At 43.5% G+C, this 18,621-nt stretch overlaps 1 protein-coding gene across 2 annotated transcripts in view; it reads left to right on the top strand.

The window, feature by feature from the left end:
- The window catches only part of LOC126175808 (complexin), a 747,913-nt gene that overhangs the window by 30,593 nt on the left and 698,699 nt on the right, over positions 1–18,621 (top strand). Inside the window, exon 1 of one of the 2 annotated variants that reach the window (XM_049922796.1) lies at positions 12,496–12,593. The exons of the other annotated variant lie outside the window; for it this stretch is intronic. Within the exon in view, the coding sequence (XP_049778753.1) occupies positions 12,578–12,593 (16 nt within the window). The 5' untranslated portion in view covers positions 12,496–12,577. Of the gene's footprint in view, positions 1–12,495; positions 12,594–18,621 lie in introns of those variants that run through there. 2 annotated transcript variants of the gene reach the window in all.

The raw sequence follows: 18,621 nt of genomic DNA, 5'->3' as shown, positions 1-18,621 counted from the left end.
AGGCTGGTCCCATCTGCCTCGCTGACACCATAGGAGTTCGATGATGATGATTATTATTAATGTTTTAGGGCGGACAACAGCGAGGTTATCAGCGCCCGCAGGAGTTCGAGACCGCCACGCCTGTACTTGAAGTAATGCCGAAATGTTCAACAGGCAAAGTCGCTCTGCGCTCTAACCATTTTCAACATACCAGTTACTGGATCCTCAGGATAATGCTGGCACCCGAGCTCTGAGATCGGCGCCTGACAACACCCACGGAACACAGACGCCGTGGATGGACACGGTGCTTCGCTAGATGACGAGGACGCCCTCCTATAGCTGTTCTAAGCTTGTTGGAGTAATAGAGTTTCCATGAATGCCGTCTGTCTTGTTGCTGCTACCTTCTCCGTCGGGACGCTGTAGCCGTCGTCAGAGCATCGAACAATCAGTGACCAGAGGGGAGAACCGAAAGCCATTCTGAAAGCCCCGAGGTCGGTTGTTGCAACGCATCGTAGCGGTCATTGCTCACCATTTGTAAACAGAGGAAGGGAAAGTTGTCAAGGAGACATCGACTAGATTTCTTTAATTCGAATGAAAATCTTAAGACTGAAAAACGTCGGATATCTGTAGAACAGACGTCGTAATTCCACTTAGCAACAACAGTCGTCTTACGTCACATTTTGGTAATTATATGGAGGATGCGGTAGCCAGGTAGGGACATGATGTGGGCACAGCATACGTGGACCTCTGGAAGTGAGCTGCGCCTCCCTGCAGAGACTGCGACTGTGTACGTAGCACCGCCCCCGCCATTACCTCGACCTGGCCGTCAGCAGTTCATTACGACGGCCCGCCAGCGCAGCCCGCAGAATGGAGAGTGGCCGTGAAAAATTCAGCAGCTGGGGGTGGCGGCGGAGGCTGCAGGCGCACCGGACCGCCACCTGTCTAAGCAGCCAGCGCGGGTGCTCCTCCTAATGTCACTGGGCGGAAAAAAGTCACTCACGGGCGTTCAGAATCGACAGCTAAATGCAGCAGCACACGTTACCGTAAGATTGACAAGCATGCGCTTGTACGTATTTTGCGCAAGCATGCACAAAATGTTGTCGACGTCCCACTGTTCAAGAATATTTGTAAAGTTTGTGGTGTCAATATTCCGAGTTTTGGCAATGACGAGACCGCTTTAGTCACATTAGTACTTCTTGTCGGAAAGAAGAAGGAGGAGCAAACGTGATATTTCATCTACTGAGTTGGTAATGAAAAGAATCACTTACTCCCTCTTTAACGTACGCAGTGACTTGAGGATATATCCACGCGTTTGGAGCAATAATCTAAGGATGAATGAAGAGGCACGTTTGCACCCGCTTACAAATGGATTTGAGCACTATGGCACTAAACTGCTGAGGTTATCAGTCCCCTGGAACTTAGAACTACTTAAAACTTACTAGCCTGAGGACATCACACACATCCATGCCCGAGGCAGGATTCGACCCTGCGACCGTAGCGGTCACGCGGTTCCAGACTGTAGCGTCTAGAACCGCTCGGCCACTCCTGCCGGTGCACCTGCTTACAAGATTAGCGTCGGAGGTTTTGAGCTCGTCACATCCTGTGAATATTTAGAAGCAATATCAAGAAGCGATATTAATGGGACGATTACGTGAGATTACTGCCAGAGGAAATCGACGGGAGACCTAGATTCGTTGGAAGGATTCTGACAAATTCAATGCAAGGCAAGGAAATTGCATACTTGATAACAATTTTCCCATTGTTTGGAGTGTTTATCAAGTAGGCATGGCGGAAGACATCGAAATAGCTGAAGGACGCGCTGCTAGGATCGTAACAGGTCGGCTTAGCCCACTTGAAAGTCTAAAAGTAACGTCCTGGCAACTCAATTGGGAATTCTTGGAAGAAGGACGACAAAGTCCCGTCGAAAAACTATCAGGTAATTTTTGAGACGCTGTGTTCTAAGAGGCTTGTGCGACCATTGTAATGCGATCGTCGTATTTGTCGTGTAGCTACCTCGAAAATAATAGAAGAGACATTAGAACACATACAGAGAGAAGTAGCAAGACTAAGAACAATCTGGCGCACTTTGCGCTTAAATGTGGTATTGAAGTATGCGATGTAAGTAACATCACAATCCAAATTGTGACCACTTGACCTTGAGAAGGCCGGCCGGGGTGGCCGAGCGGTTCTAGGCGCTACAGCCTGGAACCGCGGACCACTACGGTTGTGGGTTCGAGTCCTGCCTCGGGCATGGTTGTGTGTGATGTCCTTAGGTTAGTTAGGTTTAAGTAGTTCTAAGTTCTAAGGGACTGATGACCTCAGAAGTTAAGTCCCATAGAGCTCAGAGCCTTTTGAACCTTGAAAAGTGCAAGGCTTAATGGGGGTAGGCTACAGGAAAAGTCAGGGAGAAAGACCCTGAATACATAACATCATCAAGCCATGACTCCTACCCTCCTACTCCTACCTCCTCTCCCCTCTCCTCCCCTCCTCACCCACTCCCGTCTCTAGCCAATTACAGCGGAATACTAAAATGGAACAATCGGTCAAAAATGCAAGATGATGGAACAAGACCAATTATACTAGTAGAAAAATTAAAAGAAAGCCATGTTCCTCCAAAAAATATGATGCAACAACACAGAGTTAATAACACAAAAGTAAACTCTTTGATAAAATTATTTATCATTTATGGAGTACAAAGAAGACACACACACATCCACCCACCCACACACAAATACAAACACACACACACACACACACACACACACACACACACACATACACACACACACACAAGCAGCTTGTATTCTTATCATAATATGAAAATATGATTAAAGCCCTATACAAAAATTCGATCATAGTAACGTTTTCTTATTTCTCAAAATATATAAGAGTTTGCACTTGCACACGTTACGAGCATAATAACCTTCAACTTACATATTCCGACATCTGAATTGCTGTATTACTCATTAAAATACACATAGCGCATGTATAGGCACTACTTAAATAAGTTATAGTTTGATCTTTTATAAACTCATCTAAGTACATAAAAATAGGTTATCAGTTACTAGACATTAAATAAAGTAGAATTTTACAGAAGTACTATAGAAGTGAAACAATCAACCCTCCTACTTAAAGCCGCCATAACCGATCAAACATTTTGTCAAACTTAACTATGCTTGTCAAATATTTGACCGTATACAGTGCTGCTCGACGTGTTTGTCAAGCACAGATCGTGTTTGGCGTGTTTGCGAGAAATTTTGATTGACAGAAAGTTTGACAAGATGGTTGACTTCGTTTGTGTCCACGTTGGGCCTCGTATGTTTAGGGAAAAATTGTCTTATCACACTTTATCTCACTGTATCGTGAATTTCTACAACTATGGAAACTACGATCAAGTATAAAAACAAAATACCACTGACGATTACCAAAATGTAGAGGTATCACAGCTTTCCAGCCATATATTACGCATAAAGAGGTTATGAAGAAATCGAAGTTCTCCGGTTCTTCCACGTACGATGTGAGCTATATGTTTTCACACAATGGTATTTTAATAAACTGTCATTAGAGGACCAAGCAGAAGAGAATAAATTTTTCTCATACTTCTTTTCAGTTTGAAGGTGAAGTACGTCAAACAAGTTATTAAACTTTCACTTTCCATCCGCAGAAAGTTGAAATAATCATCCAATTCTGACTGTAACATTTCCATCAACAGGTTTTCAGTTGTATAAATCTCCCTCATTTTAAACCATTCCCTGGACCAGCGTCTTGTTTACTTCTTCTTTAAACACAGTGGCAGAGTCAATGTCAGAGATGCTTTATCTGCATTTGTAGCTATTCCCACTAGTGCCGAAATTCTGCATACACGAGAAGCGTCTGCTTCAAAAGTAAGATTACAATGACAGGCTTTCCCGGTACGTGTACGAGGTTATTTGACACATCCGTAGCTACATAAAAGCAAACTTGACAGGAAAGTTTGCTATTTTAGGTGGGCATTATCAAGTTTCAAACAGTTTCATTCTCAGGAAGTTCTTGTATTCATCAGGTTCTGAGAGTAATATCTCCTTTAGCAGATTTTTCGTGGGCGAATCTCATTTTAAGCCTTTCCCTGGACCAGAGACGTGTTTTCTTCATCTTCTTCTTTAAAAGTACCAAAGTCAGTTCCAGGACTGCTCTGTCTGCATTTGTGGCCGTTATCACTACTGTCAAAATGCACGCGGACACGAACAACGTCTGCTTCACAGTGAGATTAAACTGGCAAACATTGTTTGAACGTGTACAGACTTGCTTGGCTAGATAAGAACGATTTTGTCAAGCACGTTTGATCGTTTGCAAGGGCCATAAGATCTAGTTGCTGACACACCAGTGGCTAACACCTCTCCCAGTAGCTGACACACAGCAGTTTCCCCTCCCACAGTAGCTGATACCCACTGAAGATACAGTATTTCGTCTCTCTGTAACGTTTTAACAAAAGAGGATCTGATACTAAAATATCAAAAAATCAGTTATGCGAGAAGCCTTCTGTTAAAATACCAGAAGCGTAGACTAATGGATGTGTAATACTATATAAAAAAAGAAGAAAATAGTAGATAATAGAAGTGGAAAGAAAGTACCGAAAACTGAATTAGTATCTTAACATATTAAAAGGGTGAAATTTTGAAATATAAAGCCGTAAGGTCTTACTGTGAACGTACAAAAAATGAAATTGTATAAAAAAGATTTCTTAAAATACTAAAAGTGCAGTCCTAGAACAACGGATGTGTAGGACATCAAGATTATAAAATTACTGTGGAATAATGTAGTGGAAATAGAACTGCATGAAATGCCATTAAATACTAAAATATGGGATTTCCCATAGCTCGCCTTTCTGGCATTATGACTGAGATTGTCCTTAGAAAATCAATTTTTCGCTAAAAACCCTGCAGTGGCCAGCGACGTTCTCCACTGCTACCGCTACGGGGATGATGCTATTTTCTTACTTAGAGGAGATCAAAGGAACGTTAATGAGATAGCGAAGAGATTTAGTGCTTTCCACCCAAAAATTTGGTTTACACGAGCACCAACTATCCCGACATTACGGTTACAAGAGAGGCAAGTTAATACTGTTTTATCGTGTACAGATCACCGACCTGTGCAGACATTATTACTGACTCTAGGTAGTGGCTCCCTGGAAAAATCAAGACAGCAGGTTTTAGATCCATAATTAACAAGTTATTAAAATTGTCATTAATCGAGCATGAGACCAATAAATAAATAACCTGTTGCAGTGAACGTCCATTGGTCTACGCCTCTGGTATTTTAACCGAACGGTTTTTACATAGCTGATTTTTTCAATTTCTGTACAAGACATTCTCTTGTTAAGCACGTAGAAGCCCTCCAATTATCCCTCCCTCCCCCTCCCTTGCCTGCTTTACCTGCTCTCAAAACCGCTCGGTCCATTTTATAACTTTACTATTTCATGCCGTTTACATTTTACACATCCACTGTTGTTCACTACTGGTGTATAAATATAGCTTATGTAATTTAAGCAAGACTCCCCTTGTGAAATCGTGATATCCCCATCACCTCTTCTCTGCTTCCTTCCACTCCCCAAATCACTCTCACTCCATTTCCCCTTAACCTTCGCCTCTCCTCTCCCCTACCTCCAACTCACATTTAAATCAATGACCGCAGCTGCAAAACATAGTGCTCTTGATGAGTGGTTCTGGGTAGACAAGACCGATTGCTGACGCAGATACTTATATAAATTCCAAATTTTTATAGTAAAATTATAAAATGGAGCGAGGGGCATTAAGATCAAGGAAAGAGAGGGGGGAGGACTGCTACGGGCTTAAAGAGAGAGGGTCCTATACTAAAACTGCAAAAAGTAATTATTAGACGATGCATATTTTACATATTTAGGTTTAGATTATTTTGGGTCTTAAGATGATGCTGAGTGATGGAAACATGGAATATAACTAAAAATGTGCAGCTTAAACTGTACAATAAATGAGAATTATCTTAAGTATCAATACAACTAATGAATCTCACGAGACGAGTATGTCATCTGAAGTGAAATACAAATTACAGCAGCTTTTGGTGGTTTCGTGATGCTATTCTATAAATATATTGAAGCTGTGCAGCAGTGTTTATAGAAAACATACGAATACGTCATTGCACACTGCTTCAGCTCTGTGCAACAGTTCTGCAATCTTAATAACAAGATAATGGTGGCGTGCCTTTCTTTCAGCACTCTATGACCAGACATTTTCAGTGGATGAGAGAACATGCTGGCGAGAACAACAGTCAAATGCTCTCTGTATACATGTAGGTCAGAACAGCGCAGACAACGAGCGATTATGCGTTATCTTGCTTAGAGATAACGTCAACGAGATTTCCAAGAGAAAGCACAGTTATTGGTTTTAAAACGTCATAAGTGTAATGCCTGTCGTCCAAGTTGCCGGCTCTGCGAACTAGAGGTGATCGTGTTGTGTACCGAATAGCAACCCATAACACACCGAAAAATGCAGAGCATGTGTGACTATGAAGGAAGTAAACTGGCAGATTTCGTTCTCTTTCGAGCCTCCATACACGAATACGTCCATCATGATGCTGTATGCGGAAACAGGGCTCATCTGAAAAGACGACGAAGAGCTGCTCCTGCTTCCAGTGTTGTCGTTGTGCGCAAAAGCGTCGACGTACCTCTCTCCGCTCCTGTGTCAAAGAAACCAGCAGCAGTGATCACCATGGTGCTTCAGCTGCATACGTTATCTCACGTCCGATCTCGATACTTGTTTTACTATAAACAAGCCCATATCCTGGCTCTTAATATGCGGCATCACTGTAAGAACCTGCATGCCTAAGTGAACAATATGTCTGTCTTCTCGGGCGCTCTTCTCCAGGGTCAGCTTTGAGTGTGCCCCTCCTGAAACCATCGATTCCACATTCACGTTGTAGTCGTGTATTCCGTCCAGTGCGAGCAATAATCGCGCACTCCACGGACTCCTCACAAATGAACAACATTCGCATGCCATTTATGAATGAGAAACTTGCAGCGTAATCTTTCCTTATACACAAGTGTATACGGAGTAACTTCTACTTACTTTGTGTGATCGCGTTTAAATGCTGATCATCGGCATACTTAAAGCCAGCTTCAATTTTATTGCATGTGACCTTCACGGCGTTGCAACATTAATGACCAGTAGCGTAATTCACTGAGGCAGGAATTTGTTCAGTTAAACCTATACGCAGTCAGATATAATTTCAATTTCTGGGTGGTTATAGTTAAAGTGCAGCTACTCGCGGATGTTCGATATGGGCTGTAACTATCGTATAGCAGCGTAACTTTGTATATATGCCAATGCGTTAATGCGGAACTGATTGACGCTCGAAAAACATTAGTTCCAACTTTGACCACCAGGTGCAAATCTGCCGCTGTAGACTGCTTTATGCCGGTATGACATCCACGCTATCATTTGACAAGCCATAACGTGCGCGAACTGTATGGCTATCGAAAAAGAGAGACTCTGTGCTGTTATTAAAACTGTGTTATATTAATTGGAGCGGTTATAGGGCTGTGTTAAGAGAGTATCTCTGACTGAAAGGTTTAAAGAAGATGATAATGAAATTAGAAAACATGGTTCCACTTGATGCGGTGCAAGCTACTGGCAAGGTTGCTACTGCTGTAACTGACCAAGCTGCACATGCCCTGGGTGGAGCTAGGGTTCATGCAGTGTCACAAGAATTGTCCATCCCGGGGTCAACAACATGCGAAAGTCTTGCGGCCTATTTACACTAGTACCTGTACAAAATCCAGATGGTGCAACAATTGAAACCTCATGCTAAGCAGCAACGTTCTGAAGTTGCTCTTCGATTTCTGGCACAGATCGAAGATGATGACATGTGGTCTGGCAATATTCTATGGAGTAACAAGGGACATTTTACACTACATGGTGAATACGCAGAACTGCCGAATTGGGGCACTGTTCAACCGCTTGTTGTGCGCGAAGACCCACTGCAGTCGCCGTATGTGACTGTGTCGTGTCGATTTACAAGCACCTCTATTCTCAGTCAGCTCTTCTTGGAAGAGAATACACCCAGATGGCCTGTCAGGTGTACCGTGACGCCTGCACATTATCGAGACCTCCTTATGCAGCATGTGATTCCTGGAAGAACACAATTGTGTGGAAACCAATGTTTTCATGCAAGATGTGGCAACAACTCATGTTGCTCGCCCAGTGAAAGATCTGTTTAATGAAGAATTGCAGGAACTTGTTATCTGCAGAGGTTCCCCAGATGCATGGCATGCAAGATCAAATGACACGAATCCATGCCAGTTTTGACCCTGGGGATATATAAAAGGACACATTTACCAGGGACACGTTCGATATCTATCTGATGTGAAGGAACATGTTGTTAAGATTCCACCGGAACATCTGCGAGCAACTGTTTAACACGTCGTTTTACGGATGCAGCAACTCGTCGGCATTTCCGGTCGCCATATTGAATAAATTGTGGAAGCGGCGGTTAATAATGAAATCAAAATTATGCCTTTCTCACTTGTTTGACCTTTTGTGTCCATGTACCGTTCCTAATTCACAAACAATGGGAAACACTTCTAGAAGTCTTTTTTGCATTCTCAGGGCCAGATTTGCACCTGGTGACCAAAATTGGAACTATTTTTCCCAGTGTAAATCGGCTCCACAATAATGCATTAGAAAATCTACCAAATTTCGATGGCATGCGAGTATTACAGCCCACATTGGACATCTGTGAGTAACTGTTCCTTAGTTATAACCACCCATTATCACCACAGTCTAACAAATACAATCGCGACACTCACTGTTGTGAAAATTGTTACCGGCTGTTGGAGCGACACTAGCGCCCTAGCAGAGATAAAGGCAACCGTTCCTTAACTTCGTGTGTGTTCTCAATAATGTTTGATTTTATTTCTTTACCTATAATAAATAATTATTATATTACGATGTATGAAACGTTCGTGAAATATCAAGAAAAATTAATGACACATAGATGTAACTTAACAACTGCACATTATTTTGTAATTATATGAAGTATTTCTGCAGAAGTTTGTCTCTGTAGCTACTTATAAAGCATTTCAGTCAACTTATCCCGGAAGAGTTTACTGATAAAGACGCCGGCCGTGAAAGCCTACATGGAATGATTCAACAGTCTTTCTTTAAGAACCAAGATACAATTGTTTTTTCTATGCCTGTCTTCCTCCACTTCGTTTCTACAGTATTTCTGTGCTTATCTGTCCTTAATATGATTGGCAATTTGCTTGTCGCGTAACAATTTTGCACGGAATATGTTTCTCAAATTCTTAAACTTCGCCCCTTCTTCCGTCGCGTGAACACTTACATTCAATGTCATTGCTTCATCTTGAAGAGATGTCTTGAGTTGAAGATTCTAATGTTTCTGTTTATTATGTCTCTGGTTCTGAAGTAACAACAGTTGTGGAATTTTTGGATTATTGCTATTGGCGTTTTATTATCACGTCAGCTGTCTTCTCTCCTGCAAAAGTTGTGACTGCATATATAAAATGTTTTGTCTGGAAATTTAGAGAACAAACTGCACATTATTTTGTAATTATATGAAGTACTTCAGCAGACGTTTGTCTCTGTAGCTACTTATAAAGCATTTCAGTCAACTTATCCCGGAAGAGTTTACTGATAAAGACGCCGGCCGTGAAAGCCTACATGGAATGATTCAACAGTCTTTCTTTAAGAACCAAGATACAATTGTTTTTTCTATGCCTGTCTTCCTCCACTTCGTTTCTACAGTATTTCTGTGCTTATCTGTCCTTAATATGATTGGCAATTTGCTTGTCGCGTAACAATTTTGCACGGAATATGTTTCTCAAATTCTTAAACTTCGCCCCTTCTTCCATCGCGTGAACACTTACATTCAATGTGATTGCTTCATCTTGAAGAGATGTCTTGAGTTGAAGATTCTAATGTTTCTGTTTATTATGTCTCTGGTTCTGAAGTAACAACAGTTGTGGAATTTTTGGATTATTGCTATTGGCGTTTTATTATCACGTCAGCTGTCTTCTCTCCTGCAAAAGTTGTGACTGCATATATAAAATGTTTTGTCTGGAAATTTAGAGAACAAACTGCACATTATTTTGTAATTATATGAAGTACTTCAGCAGACGTTTGTCTCTGTAGCTACTTATAAAGCATTTCAGTCTCATCAAAATAGACGTTACGGCCGGCAAAATGTCTGTAGGTTGCAAGAGAAATGTACCTAAAGCCCCGCAATGCAATGTTTCATATCTCTTGCGCTAAGAAACTTCCTGGTAGGTGAAGATTGTGTGCCTGACCGGGAATCGAAGCTGAGACATTTGCCTTTGAAAGGGCAAGAGCTGTACAGATTGAGCTATTTAAGTACCATTTAACATCCGACCTACTTCCACCATAAACTCATTTCCTACTTTACAAATTTCACAGAATTTCACAGTTCTCCAACTTTCCTTGCAAGACAAGCACTTACGGAAGGTAGAAGAAGAGGCTCTGTCATAAGTAAAGCCATGAGAGCGGGTCGTCAGTCGTACTTGGACAGGTCGGTCGGTACAGCACTTGCCCGTGAAAGATAAAAGGACCTAAGTCCGAGTCCCAGTCCTGCACATACACTACTGGCCATTAAAATTGCTACACCACGAAGATGACGTGGTACAGACGCGAAATTTAACCGACAAGAAGTAGATGCTGTGATACGCAAATGATTAGCTTTTCAGACCATTCACACAAGGTTGGCGCCGGTGGCGACACCTACAACGTGCTGACATGAGGAAAGTTTCCAACCGATTTCTCATACACAAACAGCAGTTGACCGGCGTTACCTGGTGAAACGTTGTTGTGATGCCACGTGTAAGGAGGAGAAATGCGTACCATCACGTTTCCGACTTTGATAAAGGTCGGATTGTAGCCTATCGCGATTGCGGTTTATCGTATCGCGACATTGCTGCTCGCGTTGGTCGAGATCCAATGACTGTTAGCAGAATATGGAATTGGTGGGTTCAGGAAGGTGTTACGGAACGCCGTGCTGGATCCCAACAGCCTCGTACACTAGCAGTCGAGATGACAGGCATCTTATCCACATGGCTGTAACGGATCGTGCAGCCACGTCTCTATCCCTGAGAAACAGATGGGGACGTTTGCAAGGTAACAAACATCTGCACGAACAGTTCGACTTGCAGCAGCATGGACTATCAGCTCGGAGACCACGGCTGCGGTTACCGTTGACGCTGCATCACAGACAGGAGCGCCTGGTTTCGTGTACTCAAAGTTGAACCTGGGTGCACGAATAGCAAAACGTCATTTTTTCGGATGAATCCAGGTTCTGTTTACAGCATCATGATGGTCGCGTCCGTGTTTGGCGACATTGCGGTGAACGCACGTTGGAAGCGTGTATTTGTCATCGCCATACTGGCGTATCATCCGGCGTGATGCTATGGGGTGCCATTGGTTACTCGTCTCGGTCACCTCTTGTTCGCATTGCCGGCACTTTGAACAGTGGACGTTACATTTCAGATGTGTTACGACCCGTGGCTCTATCCTTCCTTCGATCCCTGCGAAACCGTACATTTCAGCGGGATAATGCACGACCGCATGTTGCAGGTCCTGTACGGGCCTTTCAGGATACAGACAATGTTCGACGGTTGCGCTGGCCGGCACATTCTCCATATCTCTCACCAATTGAAAACGTCTGGTCAATGGTGGCCGAGCACCTGGCTCGTCACAATACGCCAGTCACTACTCTTGATGAACTGTGGTATGATGTTGATGCTGCATGGGCAGCTGTACCTGTACACGCCATCCAAGCTCTGTTTGACTCAATGCCCAGCCGTATCAAGGCCGTTATTACGGCTAGAGGTGGTTGTTCTGGGTACTGATTTCTCAGGATCTATGCACCGAAATTGCGTGAAAATGTAATCACATGTCAGTTCTAGTATAATATATTTGTCCAATGAATACCCGTTTATCATCTGCATTTCTTCTTTGTGTAGTAATTTTAATGGCTTGTAGCGTAGTTTTGATCTGCCAGGGAGTTTCAAACGAGCACACACTTCGCTGCAGAGTGGAAACTCATTCTCGTCTCTTAGGATACTTAGGAAACTTGGTTGTTAGTCCTGTAATATATTGCACTACAACGCCCCCTTTAGTGTAAACCAGGTCACATATCAGTATAAACGATTATATTCGCGTTAATCAGAAATCGCATTCAACAGTGTAGCTTACTGGCAGCTTGGCGAGCTGTAGTCACAGTGTACACCAGAAATGAACAGGAGTGTCGTGACAGTATGCTTTAGTCTGTGGCATTACCTACTGCCCTAATTTCCTACGACACGTCTGCTTGCTTCAGTAGGCTGAGGAACTTGTGTAAGCGCCTGCCCCGTTCTTAGTGCCACTGTATGTAATAGTGTAGCGCGAAAAACTGCTGGTAGCTGAGGGACACACCGGTAAGTCGCGCACGGCGAGCCGGCCTTGACGCGCTCGGGCCGGCGCGGCGGCTTCCTTGGTGCGCCGTGGGGCTTCGGCAGCCCGCCAGGCGCCTCCGCTAACAGCACAGTTCTCCTAGGCCGTCGAGGGGGACAGGCGCCATGGCTGCGCTAGCCGGTAAGCACGCGCCACTGCATGCACCCACCTTCCTGCCCAGCAGCTGCCTACATAATGTGTACTAATCTGATCTCTGCACAATCTCTTTAATGTCGTGGGCACAACTGTTCTGACTGACAAGGCTGCAGCTAACGAGACAAACTGAAACAGCTACCTACGTCAGTCACATTTTTATTTTAGTTCACGGTGCGTTTCGACAGTTTTTACCTCATCCTCAGGTGCATACAGTCGTTTATATGTGGAAGAAGAGGGTCTAAACACTCGAACCGCATCTTGGATGTCAGTGAAAAGGAGACTGACGTGATCAACTGCTTCACACTTGAATACAATCGTTAATATCTGGGTGCTGAGGATGAGATGATAACCCATCGAAACACATCGTGAAAGTCGTAGTGTATCCTCCTCCTGCTGCGATATACGTAATTCTGTTTAGCTGCGTGGTTTTACGAGGTGCGACAGTAAAGTGATGAGACTGATGTGAAAAAAATGTTGTTTCCCGTTTTAGTCAAGTTTAGTGTTGTCTCCTTCGAAGTAGTTCCCTTCTAATTGCACACACTTTTTCCAGCGCTTCTGCCAATAATGGTAACATTTATAGGACTCACATTCTGTAATATCTTCCAAGACCCTCGTCACAGCGTTTTGGACGTATTGTGTTGTGTATTTGTGTTGTGTATTTGTATGGAGTGTAGCCATGTATGGAAGTGAAACGTGGACGATAAATAGTTTGGACAAGATGAGAATAGAAGCTTTCGAAATGTGGTGCTACAGAAGAATGCTGAAGATTGGATGGGTAGATCACATAATTAATGAGGAGGTATTGAATAGAATTGGAGAGAAGAGAAATTTGTGGCACAACTTGACTAGGAGAAGAGATCGGTTGGTAGGGCATTATCTGAGACATCAAGGGATCACCAATTTAGTATTGGAGGGCAGTGTGGAGGGTAAAAATCGTAGAGGGAGACCAAGAGATGAATACACTAAGATTCAAAAGGATGTAGGTTGCGCTAGGTACTGGGAGATGAAGAAGCTTGCACAGGATAGAGCAGCATGGAGAGCTGCATCAAACCAGTCTCAGGACTGAACACCACAACAACAACGTGTTGTTTGAAAAGCGTGTCCCTTGACCGCCGTTTTGACTCTTGGAAATAGAAAAAAGTCGCACGGAGCGATATCTGGTGAATAAGGTGGCTGTGGTAGAACTGAAATTTGTTTTGAGGTTAAAAATTACTGTACTGACAGAACAGTATGGGATGGCGCATTATCGTGATGCAGAATCCAATTATCAGCAATGTTGGCACGTACACGAAGTATTCTTTTACGAAGTCTTTCAAAAATTTCTTTGTAGTAATACTGGTTAACTGTTTGTCCAGGAAGCACACATTCTTTATGAACGATTCCCTTGGAATCAAAGCAGCACACTGCAGTCTTCATCTTCAACATTCGTTCTGCATTCACTAAACATTTTATGCCAACGATAAACTTGAGCCCTTGACATAACCTCCCCTGCAAAAGCCTACTGAAGCTTACCGTAAGTTGTCGTAGCGTTTTCACCCAATTTAACGCAAAAAGAAACCTCGTATACAGCCATTTCATCCTTGTTTCTCTCGTATTATATCCTTACAATCGATTAGTCGCTCAGTGAGCAATTTTATCTCCGTTGTTTATCTTAAAATCAATGAGACATGCATTCACACATATGTAGTTGTCTTCTTGTGGTCGAAGTTAAGCTGAGCTGACAAAAGAGGGGAGATCTCACGCTTTGAAGCGCACCCTGTTACTAAACTCTGAGTTTAAAAATACACTACCTGTCAAAAAATGATGACCCACTCCGAAGACAAGATGGGATGCCAGTGTAGCTTTATACACGTACACATCATCGGTCCGTATATAAGTGATTACAGCCGCAAGTCTCTCTAACAGGTGGAACGCCCATCAGAGTGCAATAGTGTTGTTCACATTTAGTGTTATTACCTGGCCTGGTGAGGCAGCGTGAGTAACGTCACTCGTCAGTGATCGTTCAAGGACACGGAGATGCCCGGTACTCTTGCAAAACTGCGTTTTCAAAGTGTCCTGATTGTGGGTCTCCATTTGGTCAGCTGTTCGGAACGTGGAGCATTCGAAAGTGACAGTCAACCGATGTTGGACTGCATTGGATCGTGAGGGCACACGTGCTCGTCAAGATTCGGGTTGGCAACTTCTGACAGCACAAGGGATCGTCGCTGTACTTTGCACCAAGCCCACTGTAACCCTTTCACATCTGCACCAGCCTTCCCTAAACAAGTAATGGACTATCTGAAACTTCCTGCGTCATACTGCACCATTGGTCGGAGACTAGTAGCACTCGGACTAGAAATTTACCGTCCCATGCGTAGACAGTCGTTAACAGCGCAACACAAATGATTGCATACACAGGGTGCAAAGTATTTAAACCGACAAACTCTGGGAGGTTGTAAGGGACATCAAAACAAATATTTTTCCATAATGTCATTTTTTCCTATGAGGAGTATTTAAACCGGTAGAGGAAAATTTCTCTGGCAGCAAATTAATTAAACCAACAAACATTTTTCCATTTCTTAATGACCAAGAGAGAAAACATTAACACAACCCAATTTCAGTGACAGTAGATTTTCAAAAATGCCTATATTTACACGTAAACGAAGGTTACACCGTCGTATCATGTTCTGTCTTGACACGGACAAAAACCCAAGGAGTATCCTGAATTGTTCCCGCTGCTGCAACTATCCGAGCAACCAGATCCTCTTCTGATGCAACAGGAGTTGTGTAAACAAGGTTGCGTATCTCTCCCCACACGAAAAGTCCAGAGGGGACATATCGGGGGATCGAGCAGGTCATGGTACAGGACCACCTCTGCCAATCCACGTTTCTGGGAACCGTCGGTCCAGGAATCGACTCACAGGACGGCTGAAATGTGCCGGCGCCCCGTCATGTCGGATCCACATGCGTTGTCTTGTAGGGAGCGGGACGTCTTCCAGCAATTCTGTGAATGTTCTGGTGAGAAAATTGTAGTAGTGCCTACCATTTAATGGCCTAGGTAGCATATACGGCCCAATTAAACAGTTCCCAACAACAGCGACCCACACATTAACGAAGAACCGCACTTGATGAGCTCTAGTAAATGTGGCATGTGCGTTATCCTGACTCCAAACACGCGAATTGTGCATTTTGAAGACTCCATAACGTTGCTTCATCGGTAAACAACACAAAGGATGAAAATGTAGGATGCATTTGACAGTGTTCCAGGTACCACTGCGTAAACTGTGCTCTGGGTGGATAACCAACTGGTTCCAAGTTGTGGACACGCTGTAAGTGAAATAGAAGTAAAAATTTCTCTCGAAGGTCTGTTCTTACATTCGTCTGATTCGTCCCCACGTTACGTGCAGTTGCACGAGTGCTGATTGAAGGATCCCGCTCCACATGCTGCAAGACAGCTTCCTCAAATTGCAGCATTCTTACCGTGCGACGGCGTCTCTGTCCAGGTAATCTCCTAAATGACGCGGTCTCACGCATACGTTGGTACACAGCAACATAGGTCGTATGATGCGGTATACGGCGATAAGGATATTTTGTTGATAAACCCACTGTGCAGCTTGTCCGTTATGGTGGGCAACGCAGTACGCACCAACCATATCAGTGTACTCCTTCCAGGTGTATGGCTCCATTAGTAAACAGAGACAATGCACAGCAGACAATGTACAGCAGTTGCCTATACAAGTGAAGAGCGTAATACGGCCTCTAACAACTGAAGAGCGTAATACGACCTCCACCGGTTTAAATAACTCTCATACGAAAAAATGACATTAGAGAAAAATATTTGTTTTGATGTCCCCTACAACCTCCCAGAGTTTGTCGGTTTCAGTACTTTTCACCCTGTAGAGTGGCGCCGTGACCGGTAAGCACGGCGTCTTATGATGAATGGAATCGCATTGAATGCTGCGACGAATCACAGTTCTGCACTACCCCGGATGGACATCGTCGGCGAATAGGGTGACGATCTGGGGAGAGATTCCATTCTTCCAATGTTCTGGAGAGGCGTACGGTGTTATTCCCGGCATTATGGGGTGGGGAGCCATCGGATACGACTTCAGATCACGGCTAGTACTGATTGGGGAACTATGATGGTTCAACGGCGCATCATGGACATTCTGTGACGTCATGTGCTACCTCTCATGTGACATGGTGCTACTTTTCAACAGGACAATGCTCATCCACACGTGGTACGCGTCACTATGAATTTCTGCATGATATTAAGGTGTTCCTCTGCCCAGCAGGATTCCCTTGATCTATCGCCGATGGAACGTGTGAGTGACTAGCTAGGACGTCAGCTCCATTCCAGTGGCAGCATTCCGGATATGAAGGACCAGTTACAGCAGTTGTAGAAGGGTAGGACACTGCGGCTTTGTGACACCCTTCCCAACAGAATCGGCGCACACACCCAGGCTGGAGTGGAAGCAACGTAAAACTGACAAATGGGCTCATACTGCCAAGTTCTTTGTAAATTTGACTTGATATGATAATCAATGAAATAACACCTCATGCCTTCTCAACCCGTGAAGTTTCATTTAGTATACTTTTCCCTTTCTGATTTTTTTTCACATTTTTGTCAGGTAGTATACTTTGGTGTGGTCTACGTTAATGAATAACCGACTCAGTGATTTTATTTTAATGTTATTAGAAGAAGAACGGTGAAAGAGAACTGTCAAGGAAGGAAACAAAAGATTTCTTCCAACAATCGCTTTTTGCTATATGAGATTGTTAATAAAACGGTGACTGACACGAGCAACTGTTTCAAACTCTTCTATATCCGAAGCAGCATACAAGGACCCAATAAGGTTGAAGCGCAAGAGGAAGCGACAGAAATATGTATTTTCCGACGCTGTGTGTCGTTTTAAGGCCAGCGTATTACCCGACATTGCCCAGTTAACCACTTAGCCCAGTTTCTCCTAACATAAGGGCACAGGAAAAGTGTTCTTGGCACATTCGGTTCCCTTTATAAGGCTGTAAACAGTTCTGTTTGTTATCTACGTACAAACATGAAACTTAATGTTATTGAGACTCTCACCATCACCTTCAAAAAGATACGAATGTGTCATTAATATTTCCGATTATTTTCACGAGTCTTCCTTTCCCCAGAGCTATCGCTAACCCTTTGAATGCTGTGGGCTTCTTTCCCGAAATTGTATTTGTTTCCTGTTAGCAAGTTATACAGGGTGTTAAAAAACAGGATTCCTTATTTTTGGAAAGTGGTAACATGGAACATAACAAGAGAAAAAATGTCGTTAAACATGAGCTCTAAAATGCATACCTTAAGGGCTTGTTCGTCTCCACAACAGTAAAACACATCTGTTCCACAGACAACGTGCTCATAGCTCTTAATATATTCTCTTTACATATCATGTTTAATGAACATTTTTTCTTGTTTCGTTACATACTACCACCTCTCAAAACATGGAAATTACAGAGCTTGCCGCAAAAGATGCGTGTTTCGCAGTAGCGAAGATGAACGAGTCCTCACAGCTCTTAAGGTTTGCACTTTAGAACCGATATTTAATGGATAATTTTTACTTGCTTTGATCCATACTGTCACCCCTAAAAATGTGGAATACTTTCTCATTAACAACCTATATATCTACAAAAATGCCTGGAAATCCTGAAGTGGTTCTAGACCTATGCTAGAACATATACATTCAGTTTCAGGATTTTTCGTTGTCTTCCGAAACCTTTTACTGAATGTCGAAATTGTTCCTCTGAAAGTGACACGGATGAATTCCTCATCATAGTCCATTCCTGGCTTGTGGTCTACTGCCTGTCCTTCCCTTCTTGTCGTCGCAGAAAACGTGTAGGTCGCTGTCGCAAAGTCCGTTATTGCGGTCACGCAGATGTTTAAATCGGCCTTGCAGCAGTGGTGACACCGGTTCCCGTCAGATCACCGAAGTGAAGCGCTGTCGGGCTGGGCTAGCATTTGGATGGGTGACCATCCGGTCTGCCGAGCGCTGTTGGCAAGCGTGGT

The sequence above is a fragment of the Schistocerca cancellata genome, chromosome 3 (genome assembly GCF_023864275.1).
Source record: "Schistocerca cancellata isolate TAMUIC-IGC-003103 chromosome 3, iqSchCanc2.1, whole genome shotgun sequence".
NCBI classification, from domain to species: Eukaryota; Metazoa; Arthropoda; class Insecta; order Orthoptera; family Acrididae; genus Schistocerca; species Schistocerca cancellata.
This window is presented reverse-complemented; position numbering and strand designations above follow the sequence as displayed.